The sequence below is a fragment of the Dipodomys spectabilis genome, unplaced genomic scaffold (assembly GCF_019054845.1).
Source record: "Dipodomys spectabilis isolate Male_0828 unplaced genomic scaffold, ASM1905484v1 ptg000019l, whole genome shotgun sequence".
Taxonomy (NCBI): Eukaryota; Metazoa; Chordata; class Mammalia; order Rodentia; family Heteromyidae; genus Dipodomys; species Dipodomys spectabilis.
This window is the reverse complement of record NW_024870696.1, coordinates 10,948,384-10,966,677: the sequence shown is the minus strand read 5'-3', so window position 1 is coordinate 10,966,677 and position 18,294 is coordinate 10,948,384. Positions and strand designations below refer to the sequence as shown.

The 18,294-nt window shown below is 36.0% G+C and overlaps 1 protein-coding gene across 1 annotated transcript; it reads right to left on the bottom strand.

The window, feature by feature from the left end:
* Positions 1–17,352: 17,352 nt before the first annotated feature.
* LOC122103919 (olfactory receptor 14A2-like) lies at positions 17,353–18,294 on the bottom strand. Its single transcript, XM_042674604.1, has one exon. It carries the CDS (start codon positions 18,292–18,294, stop codon positions 17,353–17,355), a length of 942 nt encoding a protein of 313 aa, XP_042530538.1.

The window sequence follows — 18,294 nt, the reverse complement described above, 5'->3', positions numbered from 1 at the left end:
TATCTTCCATACCAAGTAACACCTTTTATAATGTCATGCTAAATTTCTCTGGAACAGTGTGTCTTATAGGCGGATCATTCCATGATGAGTTGCCCCTGTATGTAAGATCATAGATTTGATAAAAAAAAAAATTCTGTGAACAAATGAAATTACCCCATGAGCAGTGGTAGTTTCCTATTACCCAAGCAGATTGTCTTCCAGTAGAGCCAATTTTATTCACACCAATAAAACTGTGAATAGACTTTAGATATTGACTGACCAAAGATGCTTGCATGTGTATAACTATTCTCTCTTCCCATATAGTTTTGGAGCATCTGTCAGTACCAGTGATGGTAGAGTTGGAGTAGTACTCAATCTTTCTTTTTTAATTAATACAGAGAAAGTAATTAAATTTTTATCTGCATCTCACAATTACTTTTTCTCTGCTTGGTTTCTGAGATAAGTGGCCAGATAAGTTGCCCGGAACTCCTTGAAGCCCGAGTCTTGTTAGTATAAGGTTCCCACAACAAACCAACCCAAAGTCCTTTGTCTTCAGCATATGTCAATTTGTGTGCTGCTCTATTCAGGAACCAAAGCTTCACTTATTTTTGAAATCATAAACTCCTACTTGTTCTTGTTTTCATATTCCAAGAGAGGTAATTATTGAGATTTATGTAAGGTGATATGTTAGCATTATCTTTAGTTCATAGTCTAATATATTAAAAATCTCATTTACTATGAGAATAAAAAAGAATTTAGAAAAATTTCCTGTCTAAAGCATCCACGTGTATGAAGCAATAATTTGAGGACTTCTTGAAGTGTGATTTCTTTATAAAGGAATACTGAGAGACCACTATAACAAATTTTTCCTCCATGTTACCTGAGCATTTTCCCTATTCATTTGTTATAAGTATGTCATTTGGTAATAATATCTGAGGTGTTCTATGAATGATCAAAATATTTTAAAATGTTTGTTATTAATGTAGTGTTATTCATTTGTACTAAAAATCTAAGAAAGTTTCCCAAGTGTATCAGACATTGGAATAAATGATAGTAACAAGGAAATGAAATTTTCCGGGTGAAACTTCTTGTTAGGAAGAGCCAGATGAAATATTTACAAATCAGATAGCAAAGAAGAAGCTTGGATGGTGGCAGGGATTAAGTCAATTACAGTATCATGGCTCAAAGCCTCCTTCCCACCCATGAGACTCTGATCTTAACTTCCCCCCCAAAAAAAAACATTCAAAAAAACCTAGAAGCAAAACTGTGACTCAAGTGTGAAGCACCAACCTTGACCAAAAAAGCTGAAGGAGAGCCCCCATGTCCTGAGTTCAAGCCCCAGGACTAACACACACGAAGTGTCAGATTGGAGTCTTTTTGGAGGCTGATTGGTGAGGATATGAAAGATTTTTGTGTGTTTGTCAGTCCTGGGACTTGAAATAGCATTTTTGTTCAAGGCTGACAGTCTACTGCTTGAGCCATCCCTCCATTTTCAGATTTTTGCTGTTAACTGGAGAGAAGACTGATGGATTTTTTTTTTTCTCAGACTGGCTTCAAACCTACATCCTTGATCTCATTCTTCTGAGCAGCTAAGATTACTAGTGCCCAGGCATGGGAAAGATTATATGTGATAGAGGCTGCCACTGAAATGAAGAAAAAGAATGTGTAAGACAAAGATCTGTAGAGGGGACATTTTAGAAACCACAGTTAAAAAGTGAAAGATGAAGACATTTGGGTCACCTTGTAATATGCATTATGTGCACAGCATGTGGCCATTGTATAGAAAAGGGCTGGAAATTCTATTCACCTATCCCAATCACTGGTCATTCAAGGGAAATACAAAGTAGGGTATACACAAGGAAAGAAGGTAAAGAAATAAGTGTCACTTTCTATTGTCTATAGTATCTACCTTAAATCTCCTCAATATCTATGAAGCTTTTAAAGAGATGATATCAATCAATATATGTTATATTTCATACTTCATAAAATGCTTTGTTAAGTGGAAACACCCTTGTACAACTACTTATAGATAATAAAAATAAAAACATGTAATTTGAAGAAGAGAATCTTTTCATAGATCATCAACAGAAATGTGAAGCTCATACCATTAAATAATTCACACTCTTCAAAAACTTGGACAATGGCTTACTTCTAAGACATATTGAAGGAGGTAATTTCAGCAGGTCCACTTGAGGAGAAAATATTTTTCATCCAATGGAAAGTAATGCAGAACATGCAGTTCACCATGTGAAAACCTCTGGCACAAAGACGTTCCACCTCTAGACTTTCTTCATGACTCAAGTATCTTTGCTAAGTATTAAGAATATCTTAAAGTGGCAGGATGAACATTAATGCAACCAGGAATGTCTTTTTTAAGTCTTTCAGGTATTTTAATTGTGAGGTGAAATTTGTACTGCAAAGGTTTATATTAGGTCTTTTTTAAAGGCAATTGGTTAACATCTTAGGATTTTCCCAGAGGAAAAAAAAATGTCTTGGATACACTGTTAAGTGATTGCCTCTTAAAATAATTAATGTGACAATTACTGGTGCTTTCTGTAGACTCGTGGCCCAGGCCCCAGACAATATTATAGGATACATCAGGAGGACATGACTCATACTTTTATCAGAATTATGCTGAATTACTTATATATTCTTATTTCTACTTATCAAACAATTAGAGTTGCAAGCAAAAGATGTGATAATTATTTGGTCACTTTGTTTAAAAGGCAGACTCATACCAATTATTCCTGATTTCTGGTTTCCCTAATGACTTTGAGACACTTGGTGCTGTGTACATCAAAGTATGTCTGGAGTCCATCACCTAAAAAAGTCCTACTAGTCATTTGTTAAAAATCACTCTTGGATGTGCAATTGCAATAAAAATTCATTTAGAGTGTAAAAAAAATTAAATTGAGGGTTGCCATTACATTGTATTCATAATTAAGTTGTGATATTAAACTCCATTTTTAATTTAAACTACTTCAAATTTAATTTAATTTGATTAAAATGTAACTAAAATTTAATTTACACTTAAATTTTAAATGGAAAAAGTTTAATTTAAAATTTACATTTAAAAATTAAATTTAGGATTTTGATCACAATGCATTGTATAGAAAATAGACACTAAAAATCCACAGGATGTAGAGAGTCAGGGACTGGTTTCAAACATGCAATGAAACATATTACTTAAAAATGTAGCATGACTAAGAAATGGGGTATACAGGTAGAGAAGGCTTTTGAACACCCTTATAATGATGGCATTTTCAACATGGGATTGAAGATCCAAATAGATGATAACACCATGCATGTGAAAATCCGCATGTGATTCCAATGGCCAAAGCAGTACCAGTGGTGAAAGACATCTTAGAGAAAGAAATATTTAGTAGAGAAAGGACATTATAGAAAAATTGTGGGAGTTTTCTGGAGCCACAGAAAGATAAATATAATGTTTCAGGGGAGTTTAAACCTCAAAGAAACTCCCAGAAGACTCTGCACACAGAGTCTTCTGTTATGATGACATCATAATGTAGAGGGTGACCGAGGGCCACATAGAGGTCATAGGACATGGCTGTTAGGAGAAAAAAAAATCAGAAGCAACAAAGTGAACAACCAAGAAGATTTGACACACACACATCCTCACAAATAGATGGCATTTCTGCTGGACACAGAATTCAGCATGAGGTTTGGAGCTGTGACTGAAATGAAACATATTTCAAGGAAGGACAATTTCTTCAGGAAGAAGTACGTGGGTGTGAAGACACCAGTCCACAGTGACACTAATGAAGAAGAGGAGATTCCTATGAGCCAATCAACAGAAACAGAAAGCCTAGGAAGACTGGAACCACTTGTCAGAGAATTGTGTGAGGAAGAAATCCTTCTCCACTGTGCGGCTGGCCATGTTGTCCACTGTATTGAAGGAGGAGAAACATTAGGCTCACGCTAAGTCATTCTCCCTATAGTCATGCATTTTCATTCTTGAAATTGTCCAGCTACGTGATGTTTATAGAATCTGATTATTTTTAATCTGCAAAATATTAATCAGACTAAACATCTACTTTTTACCTTGTAAAAAAGAGAAAAATACATTTTTTACCTTAAAGTCTTATTTCTACTGTATCTTAGAACAGTTATTGAATGAGTGCATTCAAGCAATTATTTTGTTTATTTGGTCCTGGGTTTGAACTCTGGGTCTGGGCGCTGTCCCTCAGCTCTTCAGCTCAAGGCTAGCGCTCAAGGCTAGCCACAGCACCACTTCACAAGCAAATATTTTTTAAATTAATTTATTGTTTTAGAAGTGATATAAAGCAGGGTTACCCCTATATACATCAGGTGAAATGTACATTTCTTTCCTTTGGCTTAGTATCATCTGTTCCCTTATTCTCTCTCATTTCCTCCCTCCCAGTGCTGACCAGGAGTTGTGTGTGGTTCACTTTTACCAATGTCAGGTGCAGCTGATGGGCTCTGTTGCTGCACATTTTCCCTCACTTTCCACTAACCTTCGCTCATCTATGCACGCGTATACGCCATATGTGAGGTGTCTACAATCAGATATAGTTTGTCATATCTCATTGCATTTCAAATCTGGCATTCACATATCAGGGAGAACATATGCCATTTGTCTCTCTAGTCTTGGTTTATCTCGCTCAACATGATTTGGTCTAGTTCCATCCATTTCCCTGAAAATGCCATTATTTTATCATTTTGAATGAATGTGTAAAATTCCATTGTATATAGGCACCACGTTTTTTGGATCCATTCATCTACGGTGCAGTTTCTGGGCTGGTTCAATATCTTGGCAATTGTGACTAGTGTGACAATGAACATAAATGTGCAGGTGTCCTTATTGTATCCTGGTTCATGATGCTCAGAGTAGATGCCTAGGAGTGATATGGCTGCATTGTGGGGAAGGTCTATGTTTAGTTTTTGAGGCCTTCAGACTGCTTTCCAGAGTGGTTGTATATTCCCACCAGCAGTTCAAGCAAATATTTAAAAAAATGTATAGAAGGCCTCACATTGTTTTCAAACTCAGCAATGAAATGTCAATTTTATTTGTTCTTTTGATGACTAATATGAATGAGTTATTTCTTCCTCTGCTAGGATGTTTATTAATAATAAGCATGTATCTTCATGAGATTATTTTAATTACTGGCTAAATTTCTAAGTAAGACCTTAGTGTTGCCCAGTAAATTTCTTTGGTAGCTCAGAGAGAAAATAGACATTGAATCATTTAATTAGTTTTGGTTTTACATATTGTAACATTTTAACAAAGAGTAAAGATATTTTCTGTTCTAAATATAGTGAAGTACATCAAAAATGAAAGGCCAGGTGCTGGTGGCTCATGCCTGTTATCATCGTTATTAAGGAGCCTGAGGATCATGGTTTAAAGCCAGTCTGTACAGGAAAATCCATGAGACTCTTAGCTCCAATTAACCACCAGAAAACCAGAAGTGGTGCTGTGGCTAGCACTACTCTTGAGATGATGAGCTCAGGGAGAGTGCCTAGGCAAGAGTTCAAGCCCCACCACACCACCACCACCACCAACAATAAAAAGAAATTTAAAGTTTTTCATCACATAAAGGAAACATCACCAAATAGAAATTTATCTTTCAATGTGGATGAGTAACATTACATAGAAAGTTATATAGAAAATAATAATGTAGCCAATAAAAAGTATTTGTTGAATTGGAAAATAAGAAACTTGTTAATAAAATAGATATTTAAATAATTGTTAATTATTTCCATGGATCTCTCTCCAACTTGCCAACCGTTCTGTAAATGAGAATTGACACTTCTAAATAGCAAATCTTTTGGTCCTCATTTCAAGTTGATCTATGCTGCAATTTGAAATAGAGGGTCTACCAAAGCAAATTTTAACATACCTCCTCATGGAGACTAATCAACTTGTGTTTTGTAAGAGATGAATTTCCAAAGGCTTGAAAATAATGAGAGAGGAAATTGATTGGATCCTGGTCCTTGGCAACCGTGCCAACTGTAGTGGGTAGAGTAGTCCCCAGGCAAGACTGTTCTGTTAAACAAGAAATACTTAGTCTTACTGAATGTGAAGTGAGTAGTTATACATTTGTTGTTTTGGTGTTTAAAAAATTATTCCTCCTCCTAAAAATTATTATTCTAGTTGTAAGATTAGTACAAAAATAGATAATGGAAATGGATTCCCCAAATGGTGCTAATTTGAATAATTAAAAAAGAAATAAGTTTAATAGACATTTGTGAAAACGTAACTGGGAAGCTTTAGATATGGGTAAGAAAGGGATAGATGGGAGGGGGAGGAAGAATGATGGAAGAGATGTCACTGATCAAGATGCATGTACACACAAATTGACACATTGAATTAAAACTCCTTTGTACATGTATTTAAATGTGATAAGCCAAAATAAAGTTTGAATCCAAAAGATAAATAAATAAAATAAAATAATCAGGTAGCTTTAGTATGGTCTTGTTTGTGATCATTTGGGTAAATGCCCAAAAGTGAGATTGCTGGGTCATAGGGGAGCTCTATGTAGAGTCTTTAGAGGAACCTTCATACTACTTTCCAAAGTGTTTGAAAAAGTTTACACTCTCACCAACAATGCAGTAGGGTTCCCTTCTGGCCGTATCCCCTCCAGCATCTGTTATTAGAATTCTTGTAGCCATTCTAACTGGGGTGAAGTGGTATCTCAATGTTGTTTTGATTTGCATTTCTTTTATGGCTAGAGAAGTTGAGCATTTCTTCATGTGTCTATTGGCCATTCTTATTTCCTCTTCAGAGAAGTTTCTCTTTAAGTCTTTAACCACTCATCTATTGGGCAGTTGTTTCTTTGAGGATTTGTTGTTGGGGGATTTAATTTTTTGAGTTCTAGGTATATTTTAGATATGAGTCCCTTGTCCGTTGTTTGTTACAGCATTATTTACCATAGCTAAGATATGGAACCAACCCAGATGCCCCGAGGTAAATGAATGGATCAAGAAAGTGTGGTACATATACACAATGGATTTCTGTGCCTCCATCAGAAAGAATGGCATTGCACCAGGAAAAGGAAAGACTTGGAAAATATTATATTAAGTGAAGTAAGCCAGGCCCAAAGAAACATAGGTCCGATAGTTTCCCTTATTTGCAATAACTAGTATACATCTGGGACAAGCAGAAAAGGTCAGATAGGATGATGTTAAGCAAAATGAACCCTAAGATTGTGCTTTTTTCTTTCTTTATATTGTTTCTAATGTATTTATAAGATACCACATGATTTTTTGTTGCTTTATATATCCCTCCCCCACGGGATAACCCCTGTTTTCACTGTATTTGATGTTGGTATAATTTGGGCAGCAGAAAGGAAAAAACAAATTGTTTAAATAGGGATATAGAGGGACCCATTGCAACAATGAGATGTACAAGATGCTATGTCAAAAAACGAACTTTACAACTTTGGGGGGGCGGTGGTAGGGGGGTGTAGTCATGGAGATGGGAGGGCAGGGATGGTAGGGGAAAAAAAGGAGGAGGCAACAATGCTTCATAAGAAATATAGTCATTACCTTGCTCATGAAATTGTAACCCCTCTGTACAGTATTTTCACACTGAAAAACTTATTTAAAAAATCAGTCAGTGGCTTGAAGAATATAGTTTATATGCATAATGATAAAGCCCAAATTCAGAGGGCTATGTCTCAAAAATCTTTCTCTATTGCAATTGACCTAGATTATTAGTTTCAATTGAAAAGCTATGCAGTCATACTTTTGTTGCCACCTACTATAGAAGAGAGTGAAGCCATTTAGCATCCTGCCTTAGAGTTGATAATACAATTCAGAGGGTTGTTAAAGAATTCATTCTAATTAATCTCAAGCCATCTTTTCTTTGGTCTCACTGGAGTAAAAGGCAGCGGGACCATCTCTTGGATGTGAGATAGAGATGAAGGATCAGGTCTCCAAGGATTTAGAATCTGGGAAATAAAATAACATTATTAAAATGTGAACTGTTAAACTCCTGTGTAGTCTAAAAAGTCTGTTTGAAATTGCTTTAAAAAATACTTTCCTGGTATAACCCCTGTTTTCACTGTATTGATGTTGGTATAATTTGGGGAGAGGAAGGGAAAAAACAAATTGTTTAACTAGGGATACAGGTGGATCCATTGCAACAATGAGATGTACAAGATGTTATGTCAAAAAACCAACTTTACAACTTTGGCGCTGGGAGTGAGAGGGGTGGGGGTGGGGGGGGATGGGAAAGGGAAACAAAGGAGGAGGCAACAATGCTTGATAAAAAAATGTAATCATTACCTTTCTATGTAATTGTAACCCCTCTGTACTGTATTCTCACAATAAAACAAAACAAAACAAAAAACCAAAAACAAAAAAACAAACTTTCCCCTTCTTGGATAGAGAATTTTCTAAGGCAAAAACATGAAGCTGAGCTTACCCTAGAATTTAATACATTATTCCTCACAAAAGCATCCCTATAAGGAATAGATGTGTTCTACGGAAGTTACAGTTACTGATGTTCATTTTGGACAAGCTTATTCCTCACTCTTATGAGTGAGGATCTATGTTTGAGTGTAGAATGAGGGTATGTGTATATGTATATATGTTTGAAGGTATATGAGTGTGCATATGGGTGTCTGTGCTTAAGAATGAGTATATGTGTATAAATATTTGGTAGAAATCTGAGATGTCCTCTTTTTTTCATAAAGTTCTAATCGTTAGCCTTCTAAAACAAAATCATAGGTCAGTTCAATAAGCCCGCCTAATTTTGTTTGTCCCATCTGCTTTTAATTACAAATAAATTTAGTGTCCAAATTTCTTATTTATTTCTTCTTATACCATCTACCTAATTACTACTATTAATTCTTTATCCTTATAAAAAAAAGTAGGAAATCTAACAGTATAATGTTTTTTTTACATTTACTGTGGCACTATTCATTGTAACCTACACTATTCATTGACTCCCTCCACATGGAGTCAGCCAATATGACTGCATTAACAAATTCTAGTGTATCTTGATAATATATCATGTTACCATAAAGAAGAATGGTAGGTTAATATTTGTTAGAAAAATGGATTGAATGAGAAGACATTAGAGTCAGTAAAATAAGCCTCTCTCTATGTATATAAATATCACATACTTATTCTCACATGCACAAACTAAAGAAAGGTTGACAGAAAAGAAAAGGAATTAGTGAAGAATGGGTAGAGAGAAAGGTGACAAAGTAGGAGGAGAATGTATATGGTCAATTCAGAACATATGTATGTATGGAATTTAAGCAGAGAAACTGTGTGTGTAGCTGTGTGTGTGTGTGTGTGTGTGAGAGAGAGAGAGAGAGAGAGAGAGAATTCTCAGGCTTGAACTTAGGATCTGAACCCTGTCTTTGTGCTTGATTGCTCAAGTGTATCATTAACATTTTGGAGAAATAATACAGTGCTTAGAATTAAGAGAAAAAGATTTATTGTTAAGTGGTCTAGTGAGAAAACATGTTTTAATTCTTGTCAATAAATGAAACTTTCATATTGTGTGTCACATAGTCTAGGTTATTGGATTTGGATAAGTATACAATTTATATACAACAACATTTTTTAGGATACAGTAGTAGTAAAACATGGTTTCTTATGCATATTCCATAGGTAAGTATGGTATTCTTTTTAGTTTGTCTTGCCTATTGGTCTCACTCTTACCCACTACCACATTTGGACTCAAGTCTCATTATCGTTATTTTTAAGTTCATACCCCTGGATTCCACATATGAGCAAAAATGTGATAATTGTTTATTGAGCTTCATTCAATACGGTGATCTCCAGTTCCACCCATATTTTGCAAAGTACATAATTTCCTTTCTAAAATGGCTGATGAATATTTCAAGTGTGTGAGTGTGTGCACACATGTGCATGGGCATGTATGTGCAAGCATGTGCGTGTGTTTTTGAGAGAGTTGTATGTATATCAACATTCCTTCTGAAAATAATCTCAGATGAAGATTCAGGAAATTTACACACACACACACACACACACACACACACACACACACACACACACACGACCTCAGGAGTTAACAATATAAATGTTATATATATTCCAAACCAAACTTGCAAGATTAAAACAGTGATAAAACAGTTGCATTGCTAGTGATAGACATGTTGGATGATTATTAAGCATTATATCTTACAGATGACCTCTTGAGGAAAAAGGTTGGTGTAAAATGTTGATCTTCCAAGAAAAATGGAAAATGATCAGATTTTAAAGTCAAAGAAAATATCTGTGTTGAGTTTGTGGCAATGAATTGCAATTAAAAAAACCCCGCCAGGAACATCATTGCAGCTGTAAACACATTGCACTTGATTAACAGAGAGGCCAAAGCTTCAGGATAAGGGGGCTGGGAAGATGGCTCAGTGGTAGAGGGCTTGCCTTGCATGATTGAGGCCCTGGGTTCGATTCCTCAGCACCACATAAGCAGAAAAAAAAGCCAGTGGTAGAGTGCTAGCCTTGAGCTGAAGAGCTGAGGGACAGCCCTCAGGTCCAGAGTTCAGGCCCGACGAACAAACACCAGCTCCCCGCCCCCAAAAAAGCTTCTGGATAAGATGAAGGCATTTCAGTGGAGTTTGTAAGTGCAGATGGCTTTATATAATCCTCCTTGCAGCTGAGATATCATTCAGATGACTTGTGTGTGGGGTGAGATAGCTGTGAAGTCACTAAAACCTATGTTGAGGAACAGTTTGTGGAAGAGTGCATGGTGGCCGCTGTACAGTGTTAAGTGGCAGACGAAATAAAAATGTTTCGTAGCATAAAATTGATTCAAGTTTCTTTCTCAGGTTGTCTTAGCATAAGATACTTAAAAAAAACATTGAAGTGTTATAGAGATATCCAATTTTCCTTCTGGCTTGTAATGAAGCAGTGGACATAAATAACAAATGCTGCCCATTTGGCCAGTTTCATTTGTGAGGTAACTGCAGAATTGGACATGAGAAAGTTATTATGATCACTGGAATCCATACATTGCACTACAAAGAGGCAGGTGGTAACTTATTTGAAAGATGTTTTATTAATGGAAACAATTGGGCTAACATTTTAAAAGTTAACTGACCTTAATCAAGAAGTGGTTAAGACCATTGTTGGCTCACAAAAAGCAATAAGTACATTTGTCAACAACTGAACTGGCTCAATGATTGGGGTAATGTTGACCAAGGTGCGTTGTGTGCATATATACACTTTTTGTAACATGACAACTCCTTTGTACAACTACTTAACATAATTTGTTAAAGTACAGAGTTTAACATCTTCCATTTTAAGCAGTTACTGAATGTAACTCTGAGCAAGGGGTTTTTGTTTACCAATGTGAAAGTGTGGTAGCTGAATCATGGGAGTATTAGCTTTTACAAATTGTGCAATGAAGTTAAGCAGTTCATGGAATGAAGAAAAAACCTGTCAGGGAAGCTCAGTGCTAGCGAGTGACTGTGTCATAATATTTATTGCAGACAATTCAGCGTTGAATGTCCAATTGCAGTGTCATAACTAGCTTCTCAGCTCCTTGATTTTTAAATAAGTTTTTTATTGTGAAAATACCTTACAGAGGGATTACAGCTACATGAGCAAGGTAAAGAGTACATTTCTTATCAAGCATTGTTGCCTCCTCCTTTGTTTGTCCCCTACCATCCCTTCCCTCCCACCTCCTCAACTACACTTCTACTCCTCCCCCATCTGCCTAAATTGTAAAGTTTGTTTTTTGTCATAACATCTTGTACATCTCATTGTTGCAATGGGTCAATCTGTATCCTTATTTAAACAATTTGTTTTTTCCCTTCCCCTCCTCAAATTATACCAGCATCAAATATGGTGAAAACAGGGGTTATACTGTGGGGGAGGGATATAAAAAGCAAAAAAAAAAAAAATCACATGGTACCTTATAAATACATTAGACACAATAGCAAGAAAGAAAAACACCACTTGTGTCCCAATCTTGGGGTTCATTTCGCTTAACATCATCTTATCTGACCTTTTCTGCTTGTCCCAGATATATACTAGTTATTGCAATAAGGAAAACCAAGGGACCTATGTTTCTCTGGACCTGGCTTACTTCACTTAATATAATTTTTTCCAAGTTTTTCCATTTCCTAACAAATGGGGTGATGCCATTCTTTCTGATGGAGGCATAAAATTCCTATATATATATATATATATATATATATACATACATACATATATACATATGTATGTGTGTATGTATATGTATGTCACATTTTCTCGATCCATTCATCTATTGAGGTGCAGGACGGAATAGGAGAAACCCTAGGTCTCCTTGGGTCAGGCCGAAATTTTTTTAATAGAGATCCAGAAACACAACATATCAAAGAAAGGCTGGACAAATAGGATTGCATGAAGCTGCAGAGCTTCTTCATGGCAAAGGACATAGCTAGAAAGAACAATAATAAGTCCACAGATTGGGAGAAAATCCTCACTAGCCATAAAACGGACAAGGATCTCATATCTATAATATACTTGGAACTTAAAAAAGTAAATCCCCCAATAACAAATCCTCAAAGAAACAACTGCCCAATAAATGAGTGAGCTAAAGACTTAAAGAGAAACTTCTCTGAAGAGTAAATAAGAATGGCCAATAGACACATGAAGAAATGGTCAACCTCCGTAGCCATAAAAGAAAAGAAATTCAAATCATTTAGCCTAACATCAACTTATCTGACCGTTTCTGCTTGTCTCAGACATATAATAGTTATTAAGGACTCAAATGGTTTTTCTTTCTTGCTATTGTTTCTAACATATTTTTAAGATGATTTCTTTGTTGCTTTGTATGTCCCTCCCCCACAGTATAACCCCTGTTTTCACTGTATTTGATGTTGGTATAATTTGTGGAGAGGAAGGGAAAAAACAAATTGTTTAAATAGGGATACAGGTGGACCCATTGCAACAATGAGATGTACAAGACATGTCGAAAAACAAACTTTACAATTTTGGCATGGGAGAGCAGGGAGTGCGGGGAGATGGGATGTGATGGGAAGGGGAAACAAAGGAGGAGGAGGCAATAATGCTTGATAAGAAATGTACTCATTATCTTGCCCATGTAATTGTAACCCCTTTGTACGATATTTTCACAATAAAAAACTTATTAATAAAAAGAAAGATTCAAATCAAAACAACATTGAGATTCCACCTCACCCCAGTTATAATGGCTATAATCAAGAACTTTAACTAAACAGCAGATGATGGAGGGGATGTGGACAGAAGGGAACCCTACTGCATTGTTGGTGGGAGTGTAAATTTGTTCAACTACTTTGGAAAGTAGTATGGAAGTTCCTCAAAAGATTACGCATAGAGCTCCCCTATGACCCAGCAATCCCACTTTTGGACATTTACCCAAATGATCACAAACAAGGCCCTACTAAAGCTACCAGCACAACTATGTTTATTACAGCATTATTTACCATAGCTAAGCTCCTTGATTTCTAATATGAAATCATTGGAAGATAAATTAAGGATGTGAAAATGTAACTTAAAAGGAATATTTCTCCACAGGGAAAGACAACGTCTTCTATGACACTTCAATATGCTGATGAATGTAGGAAATTAATTGAATTATTTAAGGGAATATTAAAGAATAGGAAAAGTAAACAAATGGAAGTGCATATTTTTGTTGCATCATTCAAACTACTTGAATTGTAGGTAGCCTACAATGGGAAATCATTCAGTTAAAAAGCAATGATGAGCTGAAAACTATGTATAACAGCCTCTTATTGCTTGAGTTCTACAAACCACATAAGCATGATAAATTTTCCACTTTGAGGAAGAATATCAGAATATGCAATTGGGTTCAGGACAACTTACAACTGTGAGCAATTCTTTCTAAAACTTACAATCAAAAAGAAACATCTGTTCTCAAGAATGCTCAAGAGAAACCTGTGCAACATAAATACAATGCAAATAAATAAATGCAAAGGATTGGTTTAATTCTAGAAATATGAAATTACTTAATTTCATAATTTAACCTATAATCTCTAAAACATTTCATTTTAACAGCTAGAAACTATAAAAATAGTTACAGTAATTACATATTTATATGAAATCTTTCAGTTTCACTATGAATCTACTGGAGATAATTTATGTTTAGTATTTATGTCTGGTTGGTCTATATTTTATAGCACAAATTGAGAACTCTAATTTTGAGTGACAATTTTAATTTTAATTTTCATCAGTTGTGGGGTTTGAACTCTGGGTCTGGGAGCTGTCTCTCAGCTCTTCAGCTAAAGACTAGCACTCTACCTCTTGCCACAGCACCACTTCCTGTTTTCTAAGTGGTTTATTGGAGATAAGAGTCTCAGAGACTTTGCTGTCCAGGCTGGCTTTGAACCTGGATCCTTCGATCTCAGCCTAGTGAGTAGCTTGGATTACAGACATGAGCCACTGGTGCCCAGCTAAATTTAAATTTTTAAATGGTATGTAACAATTTTAGTTATGCAGTAAAAAAGCATGACACACATACACATACAATGACAAACTTCAGTGTACATAAGACAGGATATTTGGCACTTTTAAATTTCCTTACAGGTGAATGAGAAACATGAATGGAGAGAAAAGATGGGGTAATTTTATTATAGTGGGAGTAATTTTAGTAAGAATAACTTTTAATGGACATACATTTTTTTCCCACAAAAATCCATGTAAAACTCTACATTGAAAATAGAGTACCTTTAGTATTTTTATAGTAAGTCCTCAATTTGATACATCTATTACCAAATAGACTTTATCTTTTCAGCATTAGCTGTTAAGTGAGAACAAGATTGCAATAGAGTCATTTATCCAAATCCAATTAATAAATACCCAATCTATTACAAAAGCAAGTAAGAGTGGATTCTTTCTTATACTACATGGAGTGGTGAGCCATACTCGTGTGTGTTTGCCTGTGTGTAAGTTTGTCACAGATGCAGCAGCCTAGGTCTTATGTATGACTGTGGTCCCAGGAGCCAAATAATTTTTCTGGGAGCATAGGTTTCATTAGTTTCATTTGAACTTGTTCATTCTTAATTTAAATTTTAGAGCCTGTCCATGTACTATTCTATCTATTGGAATTTCAATGTCCATTTTCCTGAGGAAATAAATCAGATAATTGATTATAGTTAATCATTACTGAAACCACATCTCACTCATTTTTGAATTAAAGATGAGCACACATAATTTACTCAATAGCTCACATTTTCCCATAAATGTATAAAATTTCAATAGAATTAAGAAGGCACTTGTTAGATAAATACAGAATTAGTAACTTTTCCCATTATTTGGTAGAAAATTTTAAATAGACATTGTCCTATGTGCTTGTCAGGGGGAATGATAACTCTTGAAATATAGAAATTACATATTCAGTATTAGATAATGAGGTGGTGGAAAGTGATTTGACATTGAAACTCTCTTAGCCTGACTATAATAGCACTTGTGTGTTAAGTTCACTCACATAAGCATTGGGATGAATGCTGTGATACCCTTATTTGGCATCCACACCCGTAAAGAGTAGGCAGAACTGTTTGTAGCAAGACTTCTAGCAGAAGGTAAGTTCTGCATAATGAGATCTTTAGCATATTGAGCCATTCAAAGTCCATTGTGAATGTCACTCAGTTTGCAGAGTGAAACACAGTTGAACAAAATTTAGTAGACTCACCTATAAGGTTTCAGTACTACAGCTTTTGACATTTTCTGTTGCAAATTCAGATATTGAAACATGCTCCTTTGTTCAAATCTGCTCTACGTATTGGTTTTGAATAATATTTTGGCTTATTTCCTACTTGTCATTGCATTTTGATTTAAATAGAGCTAGATGGATCCCAGACTCTGGCTTCTGGCATTTGACAATTTATTATAAACATTGTTGTTGAGTCAGTGTCTCCATGAAGGGAAGAAAGCCTGGAATAGAAGAGTATACAAGCTATACAAAAAGAGTAGCCTCTAGGGATAGAAGACTAAAGAGAGACATTCTTTGCAGAAACACTAGGAAGAATTCAGGCCAGCCAGGTACCCAGGCAAATTTGTAATGCAAATCTAAATTACAGAACTGGAAAATAATTCATATTTTATTTTTTTAATATTCTAATTTTTAATTGTTTTTTGTCGGTCCTGGGGCTTGAACTGTAGGCCTGGGCTCTTTCCTGTGTATGTTTGTGCAAAAGGCTAGTGTTCTACCACTTGATCCACAACACCACTTCCAGCCTTTTCTGAGTAGTTTATTGGAGGTAAGAGTATCAAAGACTTTCCTAACTGGGCTAGCATTAAACTGAGATCCTTACATCTCAGCCTCCTGAGTAGCTATGATTGTAGACATGAGTCAACTGTGTCTGGCATTTTTAAATATTTTATTTTTAAAACATGGAGTATGACAGTTACAGTGACAGTTACATAAATAAGCCACTCTGGAAAGCAGTATGGGGGTGCCTCAAAATACTACCTATAGGGTTCCCATATGACCTTGCAATCCCACTTTTTGGAATTTACCCAAATGATCACAAACAAGGCCATACTAAACCACCAGTATGATAATGTTCATCACAGCATTATTTACCATTGCCAAGATATAGAACCAACCTAAATGCCCCCCAGTAGATAAATGGATAAAAAAATATATGTGTGTGTGTGTGTGTGTGTGTGTGTGTGTGTGTGTGTGTGGAAATTCTATGCTTCCAACAGAAAGAATGCTACCACCCCATTGTTTTATTGAAAAGGTGATCAACAGTGGGTTTACAGTTACATAAGTAAGGCACTAATTACATTTGTTTTTAATCATTGTTCCCCCATCCTTCTTCATCTTCCACTTATCCCCCCATCAAGTTGTGAGGTTCATATCCATCATAGTGTCAAGTGAATGTTTCTCTGGTTCATCCTTTGTCCTGTTGTTTCTGTGATTCCCTTTATTGCCTTCTTGCGAGAAAAATATTGAGCATTTCTCAACGATTAAGGGTTGAGCTGATTGTATTATGACCATTTGGATAATTTACATACCCCAAACTCCTTTATTCAACCACACTTGATTCTTTTGGCAGCGTTAAGCAATGTATTCTCAGGCTTCAAGTAGGTGGAAATTGCTAGTTTTGTAATCTCACTTATATTCTATGACCAGACCCCTGAAGTTTGAATTACATGGATCACTGTCAGAACTCAATATTAAGTTTGTTCAGACTGTAAACTGTAACATAATTTAGATAGTCAACACATGATCTTGAACTTGTAATTTACATTCTAATATGTGTAAACGAAACACTTAACAGCAAACAAAATACTAGGCTATTTGTAACACGGTAAAATAACACATGTGCACTAATAAGAACATTAAATACACAGGTATAGATATAAATTGTCAACAAAATACAGACAATTCCATGCCATTTATCATTCCAGATATTAATTCTATTGTTTTCCCATAACACAATGATGTAGTCTCCACAGGAGCCTCCAAAGAGCAGCCTTGATTTCCTTATTTCTCAGACTATATATTATAGGGTTCAAAGATGGAGGCATCACAGAATAGAAAACAGATGCCAAAAAGTCCACAAGGTGTGGGACATCGGGGACTGGCTTCAAATGGGCAAAAACAGCTGTAACTATAAACGTGGTGACAACTATGAGATGGGGCACACAGGTGGAGAAGGCTTTCGACCGCCCTTGTAGGGATGGCATTCTCAGCACTGTATTAAAGATGTAAATGTATGAATACCCAATGCACACAAGGCACAGAAATCCATATGTGATTGCAATGGTCACACTAACATCAGTGATGCTATGTTTCCTAGAGCAAGAAACCTTCAGTAGAGAGGGGACATCACAGAAAATCTGTGGGAGTTTTCTGGAACCACAACATGATAGAGAGAAAGTTCCAGCTGAGTATAAAATCCCAAAGATACTGCCGAATAACCAAGAAACAGCTACCATCTGTACACAGATTCTATTGTTCATGATGACCTCATAGTGTAGTGGATGACAGATGGCCACATAGCGGTCATAGGACATGGCTGTCAGGATGAAAATCTCAGACCCAACAAAATGAACCACCAAGACCTGACTCACACATCCTGAGAAAGATATGGTACTCCTGTGGGTCAAACAGTTCCAAATAAAGTTGGGGACAGTGACAGATATGAGGCCCACATCAAAGAAGGACAAGTTCTTCAGGAAGAAGTACATTGGGGTATGAAGACACCGGTCCATGGTGACAAGGGTAAAGATGAGAAGATTCCCCATGAGAGTGGTCATGTAGATCAGCAGAAACAGAAATCCATGGAAGAGCTGGGTCTGCTTGCTATCAGAAAATTGGGTGAGAATGAAGTCTGTCTCTAATGTAAGATTGGCCAT

Coding starts and splice junctions, on each gene's coding strand:
- LOC122103919 (XM_042674604.1), bottom strand. CDS start 18,294: ATGGCCAATCTTACATTAGAGACAGACTTCATTCTCACCCAATTTTCT.